This window comes from Plectropomus leopardus, chromosome 19 (assembly GCF_008729295.1).
Source record: "Plectropomus leopardus isolate mb chromosome 19, YSFRI_Pleo_2.0, whole genome shotgun sequence".
Lineage (NCBI taxonomy): Eukaryota > Metazoa > Chordata > Actinopteri > Perciformes > Serranidae > Plectropomus > Plectropomus leopardus.
Genome location: NC_056481.1, coordinates 21,530,321 through 21,552,190, shown reverse-complemented (window position 1 = coordinate 21,552,190; position 21,870 = coordinate 21,530,321). Strand labels below are relative to the sequence as shown.

The window sequence follows — 21,870 nt, the reverse complement described above, 5'->3', positions numbered from 1 at the left end:
GGAGGGGAATTCAACTTTAAAAAGTGGATTTCCATATTTTACTTCCTATTTTTTAAGAAAACATGTCTTCATAACCCAATGAGCCAATGGGTTTGGAACGCATTTTTTTTAAAATTACAACTATTTATCATAACCAGAAACTGTATATGGATTTTTAAATTTCCTGCAGCTCTTGATCACTTTATGTGGGAGGTACATAACTAAATCTGGGCTTAATATCGTCATATTTTATCAAAATCACTTTATTCTATGTCTCATTTAGAATAAAAATAAAAATAAACCTTTTGCACAAACTAACCAGCATGCACAGAAATGGTAAAAAAAAAAGGCTTAATTCAATTCCAGGATTTTAACTTCTACCTTTAAAACATCAAATGGTTTGAAAACTAATAACTAATTTAAACAAAAAACAAAACAAAGGCACACCCTAGTCACCCCTTCTCTGATAAATAGAGAACAGTCCCTAACTAAACATTATTTTGGTGTTAGCTTCACGTGCTGTCAGAATTCACACACTTAGTACAACTTAGCGTGGAATTATCGTGATAGATACACCGACTAACCCCTTACTTAGGCTTTTTACCGTTAAAATAATTTGAATGAATTACCACTAGTATGATATATCTGCAGGTAAAGTGATATCTCCTTATTTGCAGACTCGTCCATTCATAACTGCTTTCATCCTGACGTCAGAGAACCCAACACCTGCCTGCGTGCTGACGCGCAAGCGCAAAAAAGTTGTGTGGCGCAAGCTCCGCCGCCAGTCACCTTTTACCAGCAGAGAGGGGAGGAAGTATCGATCAGGGGATTTAACGAAAATCAATCTGAAGAGACAACGTCAAAGAACTGAAGTGGTAAATCGAGGTCTGCGGGGACTATCCGCTGCTTTTTTTTGGAAGAAACTCAACGCGCGGGGAAATGCTCACGAGCTCGCGGAAGTTTGTGTTTACTGGTTAGCTGGTTGGCCCTGTTAGCTTGTTAGCGAGGAAGGTGCGCGCTGTTCAACGTTTACAACTAACTTAACGGGCAAGTTAGATATGTTTCTGGTTATAAGAACGGTTTGGTAGATGTTTGCTGGTTTGGCAGACTCTTGAAACGGACGTGCGGGTCGCGATCTCTGAATCTTGTGGTGTCACACACAAACAAAACAGACACATAAAAGACAGAAAACGCACATTAAACCAGCATCTTCCAGGTTTAGATCTGCTCCGTCGTTGCAGCTACGGATGATCTCTAGGTTTGCAGCATTGGATCTGGGACTTGTCATCCTCTTCGGACCTAGTTCTTCGGCCGTGATGGGCCCCCTGTTCAGCTAGTACGACGCGTGGAAACAATCCCTCTAACCATGGGAGGATGTGTGGGGAGATACTGGGAAGGCTGGGAGGACACACAGAGCCGAGGCTCGTCCAGGAATGGTGGACGAGGAGGTGAGACTTCTGTGTGTGTGTGTGTGTGTGTGTGTGTGTGTGTGTGTGTGTGTGTGTGTGGTTTACTAAGTCATAACATTTCTAAAACTGTTATTCTTGCAGCACAACTACTTCTACCCTCCGCTTATGTACTTTTAGTGATGGCATTGCGAAATCATGCAGCTTTTTACATCTTTTTGCCAGTTCAGTGTGGTAACCCCTGTTGCAAATGGTGACATTGGAAAACTGTCCAATTCTGGTCAATTACATGCATATTACATATATATTCAACACATTAAAGGTCCAGTTTGTAAGATTTAGGGGGATTTAGTGGCTTCTAGTGGTGAGGATTTCAGATTGCAACCAGATGAAACTTCTCCCACTTAGAATATCTTCAGTATTTACTGTTCATGAGGTTCTTAGCTGGAGCTTAATTACCTACAAATACTGAAAAAAGGAGTTTCACATTATAAATCAAACCTGCTAATGTGTGTTCACCTTTTATCTCTGATAATGTAAGATCCGGATGTTCAGGATTTTTTGATTTATTTTATTGTGAGCAGAATTATCCGCAGAGGTCTCTGTCTCTTCAAAACAAACATCTGGTTATTTAAACTGGTAAAAACACTGAATGAAGCAGTTTCATGTAATAAGAAAAAAAAGTTGTTCTGACACTGGTTGCTACAGAGGAGCTGCTAACTGACAAACTGTCACAAAACTGTCAAATTTTGATAATGTGTTATGTGTGCAACCCATCGCAGGAGATTTAAAAATTAGCAGTAGCCACTAACTCAAAGAAGAACAGTGGCTGTAAATGTCAGCAAATTTGGAAAACAATGAGATTCAGGAGCTCCTTACCCTCGTAGCAGAGAATGAGATCAGTCGCCATGAAGCAGGGACGGTAAACATTTGTTTTTTACATATTATGGCATTGTTATTGTTTATAAAGCGCTACTGTTGCATGTTTTATATGTCCCACTAGAGGCTGATGTGTTACAAGTCATGCCCGTAATGCCTCTTTTGCTTCCTCAATGCCAGCATGCTGTCTAAAATATCACACTGGTGTGGCATGATGGTGCTTTTGTTTGGCTCTGTCTATGAATGGCGGCATGAAGAAGGGACTTCATAGTGTCCCTAGTGAACTGCTTCAGAAAAAGGGCTTGGTTCATCCTTTATGGATTACCATAGAAACATAGTGATCTCTGTAGATGAGGACCTGCTCCTTATGTATATATAAATTGCTAATTTTTAGGTAACGAAAATAATGCAGTTTTTTTTAGGTGATTATACACAAAAGAAAAAATACTCAATGTACCACTTCTTCCAACATATCCCTTTAAATCCTACACACTTGGTCTCTAAAGTGCAAAAAAAACAGCCCTTAGTGTGGTTGAGACCCACTGTGTCCAGGTGTATTTCACTCCTGCATCAGACTCAGAAGCATCTCAAGTGACCACTTGTGGTTGGGTTTCACCTCCTTGCTCACCTTTGTTTTTCTATGTGGAAACCAACTGCTGCTTAACAGAACAAACAACTGCTTGGCACATCAGTCTGGGTGGTCCTTTTCCATGGTCAGGGATTCATTTGTATTCACACTGCGTTACATATCTCCTCTACATAAAACTGCACATCGGCATGCTGGGACCAGTGTTTATACTCATGTGGGTTGATTAGATAGCGTCTTTATTGTTCAGTCACAAGTGCTGATGTGCCTGCTGAAATAAACTCCACAGCAGTAAAATGGGAGGACACTGACGGCTTCCAGTTTGCATTTTGAGATTTTGGACAAGCAGTTATCTGATTACTAGAGACACAGTCTTCGCTGTATGCATTACAGTTCACCTGTATGTCTGGATTCTGCTCACATGTTAAAGAGAAAGTTCAGATTTTTTTGAAGCGGGGTTGTATGAGGTACTTATCTATAGTCAGTTTATTAGAAACAGAAGGTGTCAGTTGACACACTGTCCAAGCAGTCCAATGCAGAAGCTAAGCAATGCACTTCTGTGGACAGGGTCAGCAATAAAACAATTTTGAGACATCCATAGAAAGCCCTGCCTAAAAGATTCAGTATCAGTTTAACGGTGCGCTATATTGAGAGTATTTTCACTGTTTCACCTTAATATCAGACAGTGCTTTCTGACAGAAAAATGAGCTGTTATATCATTGTTGTCAAAGCCAGACCCCATTGAGGAAAAAATGTAACGTAACTGAAAGCAGGAGCTTCTGGTCTACGGCTGCTTCAAAGATTTCTTTTGTTTGTGTTATTGTGTGACTTAAAAGGCCTAATTTGAATTCACCAAAATCACACAATATCTCAGAAAAATTAACTGATGAAAGCAGCAGTACCACAGCAGCTCCTGTGTTCTGCAAGCTAAAATTGCTGTTTTTTTAATGGAGTCTCGTGGCTTTGACGAGAGCATAGACGGGGAGCTGAAGACTTGTGAACGGGCTGTCTGACAGAAAGGTAAATCACTGAAAATACACTCAATATAACACACACTCAAACAAATATTGGGTTTTTTTGCCTTTTTTTTAGTATGGACTTTTTTAGGTGACTAAAATATGTTTTGTTTTTGACAACTGTCCACTAAAGAACTCCAGCCTGCTTCTCCAAACTGGAGGCGTGCAGACTGACATCTACTATATGTAACACACTGAGTACAGAGAAGAGATATAGACAATGAAGAAAGGTCCTTTTCTTATTTACACATAGAATGTGCAAACTCTGCTATCACAGACCCACTCTCAGTGCTGATAACAGCCAAATTCACCCACACTACACCTACACTCGCCTGACATTGCACCTATGACAAGGCCGGCAATTTTCTCACCCAGCAATTTCCAGCTTCACATTTTAATCCCACTCAGGTGAGCTTGTTGAGCCAGCTGCTGCCTTAAAAGTGGTAGTATGGTCGCCCTGTGAACCCCTCTGCACTGGTAATGTGGATGCTGCTGTTACTCAGAGGCTGCATCGATTCTTGAAGTTGCTGATATATGTCGAGCGTTCACATCAGAGAGTTCATGTCCATTACTTGCTCACCTTCCCGGAAGATAACATTCCTCTGCAGATAAACACTGGCGACCTGCCACGTTTTGTTCCCCTACACTTGTCTTTGATAGTGACAGATGGAATTTGGATTGCTGCCTCAGCACTTAGCGAGAGTAAATGTTATATTTACAACCAGACTAAACTGAATGACGCAGGCGCCGCACCGCTGAATTGGCAGACGTTTTGAATTTCTGCACAGTTTCGACCCCAGAAAACAATGTCAGTGATATTGAGTTTCTATGATATATGGTGTGATTATTAGAGGGTGTATAGATATGCAGATTTATGTAGTTATTAACTCACTTAGGATGAAAAATGACCTTTAAGGCCATTTCCCAGCAGTGAAGTTCCCGTCATAGTGACTGTTTGAGAATATAAGTGTCTGTTATTCATTTGGATGCAGGCTCTGTCCCCTTTGTCTCCTCAAACTTTACTGATGGAAAGTTTTTCAATCTTTTTCCAACAAGAATTGTCTCCAGTTTACATCAGAAAGCCTTTTTTTTAACAACAAGTCCAGCCTTGTGCATTTTTCTCAAAGCCTTTTTTTTTGACTCTTGGCCACATGGCTGTATTCCAAAATGAACATCTGATGTGGATTTTTAGAGCAGAATATGACTTTCAAAATAATTTGTCTCTTTTTGTTTTGTTGCTAAAGTGTCAGATGGATAGACTTTTTGGAGTTTACAGTCAAGATTCCTCTGGCTTTGGCTTCTGGTAATTTCCCACCCTGATTGGTATCAACACTCCCCCCACATACACACACACACGACACTCCTCACTCGCGCAGGCTTCGATCAAACAAGTCGCATCATGTCCCGCTGCATCATTGACTGGCTCCTCTGACACGACTGAATCTACGCTGCTCGACACACCCATATAAAAACAGACAGCCAAGTGAGAAGACAAAGTCAAGTACAACTGAAGGCTAATGTGGCATCTTTAATTTATTTATTTATACTTTGCACTATGGGTTAAGAAATTTCAAGGTCCTGGAAGTTATTGAAAATAAACATAAATTGAAACTCACTGAAAGTGCTTGAATTTATTTACTTCGTGCAACTTCACCAGAAACTGAAGTTCGTCCAGTCTTTTTTCACAATAGACTCTTTTTAATTTTTGTCAAGCTTTTTTAAGGCATGTTAGTTTCCACAGAAATTCTCAGTGTGGTAACAGTAATCAACCTTGATCCATATCTCAAATTATACCACATTGAGTCCTTAAATTAGATGGAATAAGAGTGCTGCAGGAATGATGTGCTGTCCAACACGGAAGTTAACATTGCCCTGGTTCCCTCGTCAAAGCGTGTGGGATTTTTCCATTGGATTTTGGATTATTGCAGAAAATGAACTCTATGGCAAACAAACGTTTATGATACTTTTTGTACAACAAGAATATCCTCTCAAATGACCGCCACTTTTTGGATTTTTAATTGCAATTGCAATCGCCAGAAGTGAAAGCTAACGTTAGGGTAAACTAATTAAATTCTGGTCATGTGACTTCATGTCGCCACCACAACAAAGCTGCTATGTTTAATGTGATGATGTTCTGTACTCTCATTTGGCCACTTGTTAGGAACTGCCTTTTTTTAAGACATGTAAAGGCTTCAAAATTCATAGTGGGGTATTTTCTTACGTATTTTAGGTCGTAGAACAACAAAATTAAAGTCTCGTCAACTTGTGTTGATGACAGACCGTATTTCAGGCACCTTACCAAAAACCCATCAAAAATCACAAGGACTTCAAGACGAGGCATCCAGGAGTGATGAATTTCTAACTCATTTGTGGGTTTTAGGACTCTTTCCTGCACCACTCTATTGGGCCCAAAAAGTCCCTTGAATTTGTTATTGCAGAGGGTGTTTGTGAAACATTTTGTGCAGAAATTTCATGCATTCCTGGTCTGCGGAGAATGTTTTCAAAAGTATTATTACAGATGCTACACGGGACTTTGTTAAGGTAGAGAGGCTGACTTTATCTGTAGCTGCCGAAAGCCAAATGCGCCCCTTGTTTGATGATAAGATAACCAGCTACAAGGATTACTGCATGTGGGAGTTTTTGTGTGTGCATGTGTGTCCGGAGGAAGTCAGACATAGATCCCGTCTTAGTCTGGTTAAAAGGGTGCACTTCCTCTCTGTCCACTGGTGATCTGCTCCACTTCACGGCTCTCTGCAGAAAACACCCCACATCTATTCTTTGCCTCATTTCGGGGGAATGTGAGAGGCTGTTAAATGTCTCTGCAGGGCCACAGCAGCACGATGTGTTTTCCTCAGAAGCAGGTGATCCTTTTAACAGCCACGTCTGGGTGTGTTGTTATGTTTGTGTCCCGACATACAGCCGTCTGTACGATCATTTGTTTATGATGTATTTCATGAAGTGCAACATGTTTCAGCCTCATCACGTGTCACCTGTTTTTATGAGCCCAGCTGGATGAAAACATCCTGATATTGCTTCATGCGTCTGTTATGCGTTGCTTCATGTCTCTGTTTTGGTGTGCTACAGTTAGATTTGATAAAACAGGGCCACACTTCCTTTTTGTTCCTACCTGCTTTTCACACACAGTCCACCAAACCACATTTACAGCCATAAAAATGACTTTTTACATTTTATTTCTAAAACTTGCTCATGCAGTTATTTCTTAAAATAGGATTTTTTTTAGCCGGTGGTTTCATTTAGTATTTTGAGAGTTTAGCTCTGTATCCTGATTTCTAGAAGGTACAGTAAAAGTACAATGGCAGAACCAATATGATACGATACAGATTATAAGCAGTTAATGAAACTAATAACCAAAATTTGGAACCGATATGCATGTACAATAAAAATGAAAATCTTATTTTCAATATTTAGAATTTGGCATATAACAAGCTCAAACACAACACTTTGTTTTAATGCCTTTAGCAAACATTTAATAAAAAGGGAAACATTCAACATCATATAAAGTAAGTTCCATGCAACTTTTTTTTCAATAAATTTAAGTACATATTTTTAAATAAAAATAGCACCCCGAGGTTTTACGAAATAAAAGTTCCCCCCATGCTGACATTTTTTTTTTTACACTTTTTAATCAATGGATTTTATTGCCAATCATTAAAATATGCAGATTCAGATAATCTACAAAATATTAGCCCCAATAATTGGTCAGACTGATAATCTGTCAACCTCTTAAAATAAGAAACTTCTATTTTAAGTCTAAAATATTCCCAGACATCCTACAGCAAGAAAGATAAAGCTCCTCTGAATGTTTTGTCTCCGTTTCATAGCTCGCCCCCTTCTTCTGGTGATTTTAATCAAACTTTAAAGTTGACTCTCCAGAAAATATCCTTTGTAAAATGTCATGTTGACTCAATGTGTCACTGAGAGATAACCAGCCTGAGTCTTCTTCAGAAATGGGAGTCGCCAAAACACTCCAGCTGAAATCACTGGGTAGCTCACAACACTACGACATTCTTCAGACAACTTTAATGGTTTCCTAAGTAAGGTGATGTAGCAAGGCATTTATTGGCGTAGCATAATGACACGTGTAAGTAAAGAGAGAAAGGAAAATGTGCTAAATCATGGCTCATCAAACTGCATAAAAGCTTATTAATGGATGCACAGCAAAACGGACAAGTGCACCGTTTTGTAAAAGAAGAGTTTGACATTTACTCAAGTGCACGTAGTTTATTTTTCACTAAGAGTCAGCAGATCGATACCACTTTTGTCCATATATATATATATATATATATATATATCCATATATATATATATATATATATATATATATGGGTAACAAAATGTATCCACCGGCACCTCTAAAGGTAACATTTTAACACTTGTTAAAAAATATTTGAAAAAAACAACAACACAACAGTACTTGCTTTTTAGTAATGATATCAATAGTTGAGTAGAAACTCATAAAACCGGTCTACAACAAGAATAAAGATGATTTATTTATATTGTTATTATAATTGTGAAAAATAGTGATCTGCAGGAATGAGGCCTAAAATGTAGAAATGAGTTAGCATTTTTGCCCTTCAAGTTCCCTTATTTTGAAGTCAGTTGGTACCTGAAATAAAGTCTGTGGTTATCACAAGCTAAAGAGACTTCCACATTCATAAAATACATAAATAAATACCCGACTGTGAATTTTGAAACTTTTATGTGTGTCTTATGTAAGGGGATTGCTAACGAGGCCACAGAACATCATGCGAAACACATCTTTACAGTGTAGGTGGCAATGCTAAAGTCTGGCAATTGCATTTACACTTAAAAAAAAATCATAAAAGTTGTGTTCATTTGTTAATATTATCTCGCTAAACAAAACTTGATAGTATCATGAATTTCTGATTGCTACAGAGTTTATTTTCTGCCATAACGTCTGCGTTGGCCTACAGGAAAACATCTATAGATCCATGCCTCAAACCTCAGAGCCGTCCCATTTGAGAAGAAGTTACATATTTTTATATTTTGGGGCTTTTCAAAGTCACACAATAATGTGGGTTCACTTTAGACAAAATTGCCCTCCCCACGCTCACACACACACACACACACCACCCACTTCGTAAACAGGAAGTATCATTTTGCCATGGGGTCACTGAGTTTGTTCCTGGCTACAACTTGAGCCCTGTTTTTTTTGAAAGAAAGCAAATCTATTATGGTGATAAATGAATTAAGTCAATTTTTATGAAAGAAAGCTCAATATCCACATATCGAGCTCCAACTTCTCAAATGTGAGCCTTTGCTGATTTTCTTGCCTTTATATCACAGTTATCTGAAAATTGTTCTATTTTGGATTGTTGGATAGAAAAAGCAATTGGGTATTTGGTGATGTGACCTTGGCCATTTTTATTTCTATTTTTCTGATGTTTAGCACAGCAAGCAAGCAAAACTTAATACCATAGCACATGTTGTAAGCAAAGCCAGCAACCAACTATAAAAGTGAATCAAAACCATTAAAACAAACAAAAAAATCCTCACAAGTTAATAATTAAAAAGAAGTATAAACCAATAAAAGATACAAAGATCTCAATCAGAACCAATAAAACAAAATTAAAATTGAATAAAATAACAATACCAAAATAACAATACTAAAAGTAGACCATTAAAAGATGATAATACACATGAATTAACATAAATAAAGGACTAAAAACAATAAAATAAGATAAATAGACCAATAAAAGATGGACACGGGTAAAAAACAAAAAAAGATAAAATAATGAATAATAAAAGTAAAAGCACTTCTGAATTAAAAACAAACAAGAAACAAAATAATTGTTAAAATAGTCAAAAAGAGCAGATGATTAATCCACTAGTTGAGAAAATAAGTTTGAAAACCTGTAGTGAAGTTTGCTGTGTGTTTTGGCCCTGGATACTGGAAAAACCTAAACGTCATCACCTCTTCCATATGTTTGAACATCTACTTGTGTGTCTTATGTTGCAATATACGGAGCATATCAGCATAGATATTGCACTTTAAACCCCATTTGACGCCACGTGTCCACTGACACTGTGGCTGAGTGGTGGTGAGGAAGCCCCTTTGCTTCACTTGGGATTCGCTCCTCTCTGAGTGCTAATCCTACACCACCCCGCGTCCTCCAAATTACTCCTCCTAAGCCGCCTGCACTATAAATAATTTGTTTGAAAGAAACGCAACCTCTTGGATGTGTGCGGTCTCCTTCATACTCCTCTTCATTTTCCATCCGTCCACTCATCAGTGACTGGCATCTCTGCCTCTCAGGCATTTGGAGATGTAAGCTGAGGCTTAGGACCTGAATTTGATGAGTACTAAAGGTGTATTTGACAGTGGTGGATGAAGTATTCAGATCATTTACTTAAGTAAAATTACAAGTACCACACTATGAAAATAATCTTTTAAAAGTTAAAGTCCTGCATTGAAAATATTACTCAAGTAAAAATAAGTATAACCATGTACTTGAAGTATTGAAAGTATCCAATCCACAAAAAATCTTTTTTTAAAGAAAAAAAAACCTAAAAGATACTCAAACTAAATTAGAAAATGACTGTAATGTTGATCAAAAATAGTAAATAGCTATGTAATTTTCTGTCAATTGCCTAATTTATTAATTATTATTCCAACTGTACTTTATAACACAATGTCATGATAAATTTAGACTTTTAATGCAAAAATCAATTTGTAGAGTAACTAGTAAAGCTGTTGGGCAAATTTAGTGAACTAAAAAGTGCAGTATTTTCAACTGAAATGTAGTGCACTAGAAGCATAAAGCGGGAAAGAATGGACTCAAGTAAAGTACAAGTACCACAAATTCACACTTAAGCACAGTACTTGAGTAAATGTACTTAGCTACATTCCACCACTGGTTTTTGACAGGATAAATAAAAGTGACTGGCAGTTGGCAACTATTAAAAAACACCCACGATTAAAAGTACTTCCCATATTTAGAAATTTCACACCAGAAAATTGCAGTTTTAGTAAATTCTGTTGCATTTGTCAGTTAGCCACAGCTTGCAGAATTGCGAGTGAATGTTCAGATGTTAAACTGCTGATCAGAAATGTTAGTTCCCTTGCTGTCTTTGTGCTCAGGCTTCCACTAATATACTGTAAGTGCTCTGCTGGCCTCGTGCACTTTGTGTTAATATTGATGGTGGGAAACACAGGTAAGGTTACCAGACAGATATAGGCTACACATTCTTCATGCATATTGCAAACTCTGAATGACCTCCTAATTTTAGATTCGATGACATAGTGTGGAGGGGTGGGGTGAGATGTTCTCTGTCTCTGGTGACGGCTAGCGTTTCTCTCCGCCACCAGATATGTGGAGGGATGAAAGCACAGGATATGAGTTATATGGAAACATGTTGTTATTCATGAATCAGTCTGTCAGTTCTTTTTGTTATGTGGTGCAAATTGACGCGTGATTATGGAAGTTTAAATCTGTGGTACTGAAAATGCATTAAACATATTTCCATAGATTCCACTCCAGTCAGAATTCATTTTAAAAGTTTAACTCTTTTATACTTTCAGCTTGAAACTCAACTCAAACCTCAAAATGTTCCACATCTTTCATACATCGTTGGCATAATTCAACTTTTGAAGCCAGCAGTGTAGTTCCACATATTCTATTACATTATGGGTATTTTTCAACCTTTAAAGTAAGCAGTTCAGTTCCATATATTTAAAAAAAATGATAGGTATTATTCAACTTTTTAATTGTATTTTTGCAGTTAGACTGATTTCCATTTTTTGCACTACTCCTATTACGTCACCTCATTCTTACGCATTTAAGCCAGCAACTTAGTGTAGCGTAAACTTCTCAACAAATCTTGAAATATTCAATTTTTTTTAAAAAAATCTTTTTTTTAATATTATTTAACTATTAAACACAGTAATTCAGTTTGGTGATAGCTTTAAATGGACATTAAAATATTTCACGTCATTTTGGTATACGATTAGTTTCATTCAACTTTTCAGTAACATTCATACTAATTAAACCCATTTCCCCCTTTTCTAGCTTTTCCTACTGCTTCTTACTCATTAAAGCCAGTACTTGAGTTCGCCGCCAGCTTTTAAAAAGCTTTGAAATATTCCACATTTGTACTTTATTGGTATCATTCAACTATTCAATGACGTTCTTTCTGATAAAACCCATTTCTACTTTTGTAACTATTCCTACTACTTCACTTTTTTACACTTTCAAGTGATCATTGCAGTGTTAAGCCAGCTTTTCAACATCTAGCATTCACAGCTGCAATTCTCTCGTTCAGTCTGCATGGCCACAAGTTCGAAAGGAAATGGTAGAGGAGTTGTCTTAAATTTTACCAAAGGTATACCCATTTTCAGCCTCTTATCACTTACATACTGAAGTGTAATGGATCACAAAAATCAACAAACAAAAAACAGGATAACTTAATCTAGAAAGAAATACAAAAATATTAGGAAACTTTGTTTAAAGATTGTCATATGCAGACTGGAATAAGACCTACACCAGGTGCCACTGTGACAAAAAAACAAATCCTATTCTTTTTTAAAAAATGGCTAAACATGAGCGTTAAGAAGCAGTTTTTCTCCAAGAGTCTCCCGTAAACACGGACTATTTTAAACCAACAGAAATCACACATATTTTCATTATCTATAATGATCCTCCTTTGCTTTTCCTTCCCATTGCAGGACGTAATGAGCCTCTGAAGAAAGAGCGTCCCAAGTGGAAGAGCGATTATCCGATGACAGAGGGCCAGCTCCGGAGCAAACGGGACGAGTTCTGGGACACTGCGCCGGCCTTCGAGGGCCGTAAGGAGATCTGGGATGCCCTAAAAGCTGCGGCCGTAGCCTTGGAGTGTAACGACCACGAGCTGGCCCAGGCGATAGTGGATGGAGCCAGTATCACACTGCCACATGGTGAGGACAGGAATCACATCACCAAACTACCCAATTCTTACTCATTCAGTCACTTAAACAACTTGTCCCGTTTTCTTCGACGTCTGTCTTCAGGTACTCTTGCAGAGTGTTATGACGAACTCGGGAACCGCTACCAGCTTCCCGTCTACTGCCTGGCTCCACCTGTCAACCTCATCTCAGAGCGCAATGACGACGACCCCGGCGACAGCCCCGAACCTCCTGTCGCGCCCAAGAAGGAATTCCAGCTCAAGGTACTGTGACAGCTAAAATTGGGAGCTGAGTTTCTCATCTTTGTTTAATCGTTTCTAACAAATGTATAATATTTGTTAAAATGGACATTAACATCTTTATTAAATGTAACCCACCAGCTGACTGATCCAAAGTCCCACCACCCTTGGTTACTGGTGCTCGGTAGGACAAGCTTGACAAAAAAGAAACATGCCGATGCCCATTTCATTTAGCCGAGTGCTGCAGTGCGTATTTAGCTAGACATAGTTGTTGGGTGTCAGGCAATAGAGTTTCAAGAGTCATAACAGGAAAGCGTAACGTTCAAAGGTTTGACCAGGTAACAAGCCTGCTCAACTGTTTTTGGAGTACAGAGCAAAACGTGGTGGGACACAAAAAGAGTCCATTGGAAAAAAACTCTTCTTGCAGTAATTGATGTCTCTGTATCCTCTTGGAACACTGCTAGCTGGTGTTACAAGAAGTCTTGTTTGTCTTGTTAAAAGACAATTTTAACTTTTTTCACATTTTCTGTTCACCGTAGGTACGACTTTCCACGGGCACAGACCTACGCCTCAGTGCCAGCATGGCGGACACCATAGGGCTTCTGAAGAAGCAGCTGCAGGCTCAGGAGGACATCGACGCCGCCCACCAGCGCTGGTTCTTCTCTGGGAAGCTGCTTACGGACAAGACACGGCTGCAGGACACTAAGATCCAGAAGGACTTTGTCATCCAGGTCATCGTCAACCCGCAGGCCCTCCGAGGCTCTAAGCTGTCACCCACCAACACTGCGTCCCCGCCATTGTCTGAATAACAAAGGACACAGAGGACAGATGGAGGGGAGACAGTTAAGGACCAGAGGTGCCTCACATTGCTGGATAACTTATGCTGGTATTGAAATCGTACTGTGGAGGTACAATTGTGGAGCAAAAACATGAGGGAGGAACTCAAAAGTGCTGCTTTCTTTCATGTACCACGTCATTGTATTTTTTGGGGGGTCTGTTCCTTCACACTAACTCTGGACATCCTTGTCTTCTCTTGTAAAGCAGAACTCGTCATGCTGATGTGCAGCCCTTTCAACCACATACAAAACGTGCACATCCCGTTGCACACGCAGACTCCACCTCTGCCCTTATATCTGCACCAATGCTAACTAAGTGCCAATGGAGGAAATGCAGAGGTGTTGGATCTAAAGCACATTTCTACTCTGAACGCCCGTGGACTCTCCTTTTTCTCCTTCACAGAGACAGGAGGCGAAGGCAGAGAAGGAGATACAGAACTTTTTCTTTCTTTTATTGAGGAAATAATGTAAGCTTTTTTGCACATTTGAAGATAATTACTATACTTGTGGTAGTTTGTGTGCCTTCTACAAGATGAAACAAAAAAAAGGGGTTAATGTCCAGCTAGTTTTACCACTAGGAAAAGCCTTCTGTATTTTTTTAGATTCAGGAAGATCAATCCAAGCTATACTTGCTGCCTTTTTTTTAATGATTTCATGACATTTAATGTGTGAGTGTGTGTGTGTGTGTGTGTGTGTGTGTGTGTGTGTGTGTTTGGGCAAAAGGAATAAATATGTGGCCGGTATGATACATTTCAGTAGCTCACAGGCACAAGACTGTTTCCCTGGTCATAGCTTTGCAGTCAATCATATCATATTAGCGAAAGAGAAATTCCCATGCAAAAAATGTTGGTCCTAAAATCTGCATTATTGACCACTTAATGACCCCCAGACCACTAGGGGGCAGCAGCACAGCCCTGATGTAGTCAGTTCAGTTGCTTAGGGCTTGTTGTCCCTTTTTCTCAGCACCTGATGAATGTAAATCCAGTATTCATTTGCCTTTTTATGCTTGATGTGGTCCAAAAACTTCAAGTATCTGTCACATTTGTTTGCTTGATGTTTGACTTTCTTTACCAGCAACCGGCTTGTTTGAATTTGTTTGCCAGAAATGTTTGCTTATGTATTTCATGCATAGACTGTATAAAAGAACTGGACGTATGCAGAAGTGCTTTAAACCTGCATTCTTGCTAATGGCCAGCAGGGGGCAACTCCACTGGTATTAAAAAGTCAAATTGTCAAAAAGTTTGAGAAAATGATTTTCTCACCTCATTTATGACCTCAGTTAACATTATTCTAATGAGTTTAGTCTTCTTCAATACAGAATTGTGTTCATGTTAGTAAATTATGGTCCCATGTTGAGTAACACGAGTAAACACGATCGAAAAATAGTATAAACAGATAAATCTACAAGTTTAAGTGTGACCCTGTAAAGCTGTAAAGGCGTTTCTGTGTCCGCTGTGATGACGCCAACGTCCCCGACAAACACTGTAGTCCCATTTAGCCATTTGTTAGCTACCGCCTTTTTTAGGACGAGTAAAACCTTAAAAGTGCAAAAATTGACGTGTTTTATGTTGCAGAACAAAACATCTCAATACCTTTAGCCTGTGTTAACCACAGACCTTAAAATGCCTTTAAGGCATTTTACCAAAAAAACCCATAGACTTTAAGACGAGGGAACCAGGACTGCTAAAAGACTAACGGACTTCCACGTTTTAGGACTCATTACTTCACTATTCTATATAGAGTGGCCCAGGGATGACGTTTTTCTGTAGGCCAACCCGGAGACACTTGCGTTGCCTTAGTTCACCTTGTCAAAAAGCCTATTGGATTTTTCCATTGGATTTTTGATCATTGCAGAAAAAAGCTCTTTGGTAAACACACATTTATGATACAAGTTTTCTTCAGCAAGATAATCTCCACAAATGAACAACACTTTGGATTTTTCAAGCCTTAATGTAATTTGCGAGAGGTAAAAAGCTAATGCGAGGCTAAAACGAACTACAGGAAAACATTCTGTAGTCTTATTTATCCACCTGTTATGTCCATTATTTTATACAGTCTATGGTTTTATATGTGAGATTGGTGTAGGACTGTACACTTCTGGTTGGATGGTTGGTCAGTAAGTGTTAATGTAGAGCTCTGTGACAGGAAAAAAAAAAACAAAAACGCCAAGGCGCCACCTACAATGCTTCCAGGCAGAGTGACTTATCGATCTGTGCTCTATCTAGAATAATGTGCAGATTTTTTCTCCCCATCGACCAATCGATTTCAATCGACCAAGATTTTCTTTGGTTGGTTTCAGCCGTAGATTGATGAGAACGATTGGGAGTCTATATGGAGTGGTGAATCAAAACAATGAGCCGAGTGACGCAAAGAACTTTCAGGTGATTCTCAGTGGAACCGGCAGTACTATCAACTCATGCAGGAAGTTATTGATTTTAGTGTTTTGGCAAAATTATTGCTTAAAGGGAAAGTCCAGAGATTTAAACACAACAACCTTTAAAGTAGACACCATGTTGGAGTCTACTTTACTTGGAGTGTCAGTCTTTTTTTTTTATTTCATTATATATCAGAACAAATGTAACATTTCACTTCTGTTGCCTCTCTATTGGCAGCATCCTGATAGCACTGTACAACTTTATAGACACTAGACTTTTTGTTTTGTCTGGCGGGCAAAGGGAGCGACACTATTCCAAAAATGTTGTGACTCTCAAATGTTTGCTTGCTTGAGCAGAAACATTTAAATCAACAACTTTTATTGTTTTTAAATAGCCGTGAGTTCTTCACTGAGATGGGACATTTCCTACACTGTAAAATTGAACAAGCTGATTTTACTTTAAAAAATCTAGGAAATTGATTGCCTTGAAAAATATATATAGATATAACTACTAGTTACTTACTTTGTTTACTTTATCTCTAATTGTTGAGTTTACTTCAAATTTAGTTTTAAATAACTTGAAATGGTGAAGTTTTTGCAATTGAAAAATGACAAGTTTAATTAAATCAATCTTTCTAAGTTTTAGCAACTTAAGTAAATTTAGCCTACTCTGCTATATATCTGTATTCCACTGGTTGCAAATTAATCAATCATATTTGTATTTCTTAAACATGTTAAGAAAACAGAACATGCAGATCTCCTAAATTCATCATTGATGAAATCCTCTTTGTTATGATCAAGTTAAGGTGCTATCATTAACAAAGAACATAATGTCATGTGTCATTTTTTAAGTTGCGGCAACTTCCCGAATTTAAGTATATACTGTGAAATTTTAGGTAAATTTAATTCTAAATGAACTAAACATAAATTAAGATTAATAGCTGTATTTACTTTCTTTTCTCAAGGCAGTCAGTTTTCACAATTATTTTAAGTAAGTAAGATTTTATAGTACAAAAAAATAGAAATTAAATAAAGATAAAGATTGACTTCTCATAAATCAAGAAACACTCTTTGCAAAAGCTGTTTTCTCTGATGCTGAGCAATACCTGCTCTTTAGCCTGTAAATACAAGTACAGCTCATTGTTGTCCAGAAAAGATAATTGTTGAGAATTGCACCTCCATCTTTGTCACTGACCACAGTGGCTGCCAGAGGACACAAACATGTCAACCACAGACAAATCTGCCTTGAGTCAGCACTGGCAGCTCAAGGCCTGACTGTCTGAACACATTTACACACGGTGGCTACATTCACACTGCAGCTCAAATTGCACAGTTTAAGTCTTCTCCCCGTCACATGTGACATATCAGATTTTTGTCTGAGCGCTGTGAATATCAAAAGCTTTGGTTTCTTGTTCTCACGGATCGTGTGGACATGTAGAAACCATATCCAGCAGAAGACATTTCACTGAACTCTCAAATTAACGTGAAATTGAGACATTTATATGTTTGACTATTGTCAGCTTTTCTGATCACAAATTCCTGATTACACATCCTTCAAAAAAAAAACAAAAACAGGTGTCCAGCATTTCCAGTTGCTCATCTGAATTTCTCTTTCTTAGATCACATGACTGACAGAATGTTACCATTATCATGTTTAATAGCCTGAATGTTCCAGTTCCAGTCTTTATGCCTCCGTGCTGGTGGTAAGCCATGGCCAGAGGCATTATGTTTTCGGGTTGTCCCTCCGTCTATCCATCTTATACTCATGAACTTGATATCTCAAGAACATTCAGAGGGAATTTCTTCAAATTTGGCACAAACATCAACGTAGACTCAATGATGATGATGATAACATTTTTGTGGTCAAAAGGCACTGTGACCCTGCATCTCTTTCATTGTCATGAACACAATAACTCTAGAATGCCTTGAAGGCGTTTTCCCAAAATTGGCACAAACGTCCACTCGGACTAAACAACAAATCTATCAGGCTTTGGTGGTCAAAGGTCAAGGTCACTGTGACCTTGCATCTGTCTCATTCGTGTGAATGCAATGTCCCAAGATCACCTTGAATGGAATTTTTCTCAAATTTGGCACAAACATCCACTTGACAAAGATCTTAAAATTTAGTGGGTAAAGGTCATTGTGACCTTGTATCTGTTTCAATCTCGTGAACATGGTTTCTCAAGTTTCTCAAAAAGGCCTTGAAGGACTTTTCTCAAATTTGGCACAAATGTCCACTAGGAGTCAAGAAGAACCTGAATAGTTATATTTGGTGGTCAAAGATTAAAAGTCAAGGTACTGTCAAAGGTCAACTTCACTATGACACCATAATGTAAAAAAAAAAACAAAAACAAAACACTTTTCTTGTTATTACCCAACCCCATAAATCAGGAACAGAAGGGAGACATTTGGTCAGATAACGAATTGGGAGCGCTAATCTTGAAACTGTGCTAACTGTAGAGATGGTCTGTGCTGCCGGGGGCAAGACGAGTGTGACGCATCCATGTTTTCACAAAGATGTAAATTGATGACGAGGGCATACAACCGTGAGGCCGTAATTCTAGTTGATCTTGGATTTAGGTGCCTGAATTTATCTGACTTTAGCAAGCTGACTTTTTGACACTTATTGGACACTTGAATTTTATATTTATTTGTGACGTGTAGACATAAACAAATATCAACTTTTTGAAATTGTACTACTTGATAGAAATTTTAAGGAGGGGGATTCAATCCATGTGAATTGTATCCAAAAGAGAAATCTCAGCTCTGCCTCTTTGCTTGTCTGTCACTTTGGGTCATGTTCGTGTCACATCTGGGTTACATCCCAGAATAGATTTTCAGGCAATTCAGGTTAAAGAATCAAGACCTGCTTTGTGAATGTATCTCATAGTTATCATGTTATAATTCTTTCATTTTCTTCCCCGTCTGTAGCTTTTATGTGCCTTGTTTTTATTCACCGCTCCTGTCGCAACATGCTCAAGCAGTTTGATCACGTAGAAGATCAGATGAAACCTAGTGGAGCCACATCAAGAAAATGTTTTGTTTTCTATAAAAAGATCACCATTTTGTGTCTTTTCTGTCCAGTTTCAGTCTTGATGCAAATCACAATCACCTTTCTAAAAAATTATTTCCATGCCTTTTTCAGCTATTTCTTAATCATTGTACGCAAACTTGAACAAGCCTTTTTCTCTGTATGTGCAATACAATAGACATAGACCTCATATCAGTTTGTTCTTCTGAATACAGATTTCATACAGCACCAGCTACGAGTATTGTCAATCCACAGGTAAATGTGTCAGATAATCAGCTGTTCCTATGTCTGTCACTTTGTAATGTCTTTACATGGGCTCTTGTCTTTCACGGAGTAAATACCGAAACATTAAAAATGCCTATACAACTTTTGTCACCCAGTGTCTGTTCAGCAATCTGCACTGCGAGTCTCAGCTGTGAAGGATGGGGTGTCATTGAGCCTCAGGGTGGGGAAAAGCTCTGTTGACAACTTTATCGATAGCATCTCTTGTTACAGCGTCCTTGCTGAGGTGAGCTTTGGTGGATGTTTGTTCTCGTCTGGCCCAATGCTCTGAGTTTCAACTCATTTTTAGTAAAAAGTAATGGCCATTGTTTCAAACTGTACTGTACAATATTATTATGATGTAAACTTAAAGAAGAACCAGTTACCAAAACCAGTCCCTTTCCCACTAGCAATTCTGTATAGTGTCACTCCATACGACGAAAGCTGGAAATCTCTGTTGTAAGGGGAGGGCATACAAAATCCATAATAATATGCAGTTCATCTTTAACTCTTCAACAATTGGATCTTATCTTGTGCTGCATTCAGGCACCTTTTACATGCATTTAAACCTGTGAATTCTAAAGAAACAGGGTTGATTTTCCTCTTAAACATGGTAAAAACAAAATGAGGAACTTGGCAAGAAATGTCATGCAAATTGCAAAAGCTTAATAAAAGGTGGCCTGAAAATTAACTGGCGGTGGAGGGGGAGTGTTTTTTGCACTTTAAGGTCATTTTCCAGTTTGTTTTTGCTTTTTACTTTATGAATTTTTGCTTCTCTTTTCATAATTTTTTGCTTTTTTTCCGTTTTCAGATGATATTCTTGTAACTTTTTTACAGATTTTACAGATCTATTTTTCTGTTTTACAGATCTGTTTTTCTACTTTTTTTAGATAGTTTTCTTGATTTTTTTAAAACTAATTTTATACTATTTTATTTGCTTATTTTCAGAATTTTCTTGTAATCTTGCAATTGTTTATAGACATTTATGGTAGCTTTTTGATAATTCTTTGGTTACTTGTTTTTGCTCATCAGACAACCTTTTTTAACTTTTTGACTTTTTTTGTGGCTTATTTTCAGATAATATCTTGCAACTTCTCATTTTTTAAGTTGCTCATTGCCTTCTTCCTATGATTTTGACTGAAATCAGGTTTCTCAGGTTTCAAAGGCTTTATGTGCTAGATCACTGGTATCCAACCTGAGGGCCCCAACCCACACTAGGCATTGCGTTGAAGCCAAAGCTTCAAAGGAAATCACCAGATGCCCTTACTTTTAAAGAGGAACGTCACCTCAACTTAAATTTCAGTTATTTCCACATTTTAGGAAAGTTCAGTCAATACTTGTGAACATGAGCCACTCTCTTAAAGCCAGAAGCCAGAGAAGTCTAAACTTGTGATGTCACAGGGTATGAAGTGCTTGATAAACAGTGAATAGGAGCCTGATTTTGTGAACCCACACAATATTTGTTTTGTTTTGTTTTTTTTAAGTCAAATATTTTTTTTTCTATTTATAGGATTCAAGTTGTAAAACAGAAAATGTACCTTTTGTCTTAACCCAGCACTTAGGTGGGACAAAAAGAGGGAGGCACAGATAAATTAGTAAATAAAGTGATTTCTTAACAAACATAACAAAAAAGAAGCCAAGCCAGGAGTGAAAATGTGCTGCTGAAGTGTTATGCAGCAACAAAGACAACGGAAACAAAAGACACAAGCAAAGCTGTGGCGAGGACCTCTGCCATGCAGCCAAACACTAATCAATGCAGCTCTGTCTTATTTGTACTGGGAACACTGGGCCCAGGTGTGTCCCATTACACTTGATTACAGTCAGTCAACTCAGATGAATGCTGAATGAGACAGGAACTCTCTCCTTTTTTCAGCATAAATGTTCAGGGTTTCTTTGTAACGTTTTACCAATTTCTTGCAGTTGTTTTCCCCCCGTTTTCCTTGTTTTTGAAGAGCGTTAAACTTTTTAAATACTTGCGAAACACATCTGAATACAGCACAAGAGAACCCAATCTCCATCCAGGTTTCAAAGGGTTAAACAAAGCTTTTACATAAAAACAGCCATGGAGCACTTACTCAAGAGAAATGTTTTCTTTTTTTTTTGTCCCTTATCTATGTGCTGATTTCATTTTCAAACATGTTTTTAAAACTGTTAAATTAAATTTAGTGTGGAAAAAAAACATTATTTTGTTATAATCCTTACTCCTTCTTCCTGAATAAAGGTGTCTAAAAAAACTTAAAATTGGCCTTAAAGTGGCAGAAATCTGATTCAGTTGGACTTTATGTTACACGTGTCTCCACAAAAAAGAAAGATATTTATTGTTACCACAAGATGGTGCTC

At 38.1% G+C, this 21,870-nt stretch overlaps 1 protein-coding gene across 1 annotated transcript; it reads left to right on the top strand.

Moving 5' to 3' along the window:
* Positions 1-753: 753 nt before the first annotated feature.
* Positions 754-15,103, top strand: ubtd1b (ubiquitin domain containing 1b). The gene is made up of 4 exons (XM_042507459.1): positions 754-1,427; positions 12,574-12,801; positions 12,895-13,052; positions 13,568-15,103. Exons 1-4 carry the CDS (start codon positions 1,346-1,348, stop codon positions 13,835-13,837), a joined length of 738 nt encoding a protein of 245 aa, XP_042363393.1. The 5' UTR covers positions 754-1,345; the 3' UTR covers positions 13,838-15,103.
* The last annotated feature ends 6,767 nt before the right edge of the window (positions 15,104-21,870 follow it).

Bases quoted from the DNA above. Each gene is read 5' to 3' on its own strand.
- ubtd1b (XM_042507459.1), top strand. From the start codon at position 1,346: ATGGGAGGATGTGTGGGGAGATACTGGGAAGGCTGGGAGGACACACAG. The intron at 12,802-12,894 runs GTGAGGACAGGA...GTCTGTCTTCAG, and splicing joins CAGTATCACACTGCCACATG to GTACTCTTGCAGAGTGTTAT. The intron at 13,053-13,567 runs GTACTGTGACAG...TGTTCACCGTAG, and splicing joins AGAAGGAATTCCAGCTCAAG to GTACGACTTTCCACGGGCAC.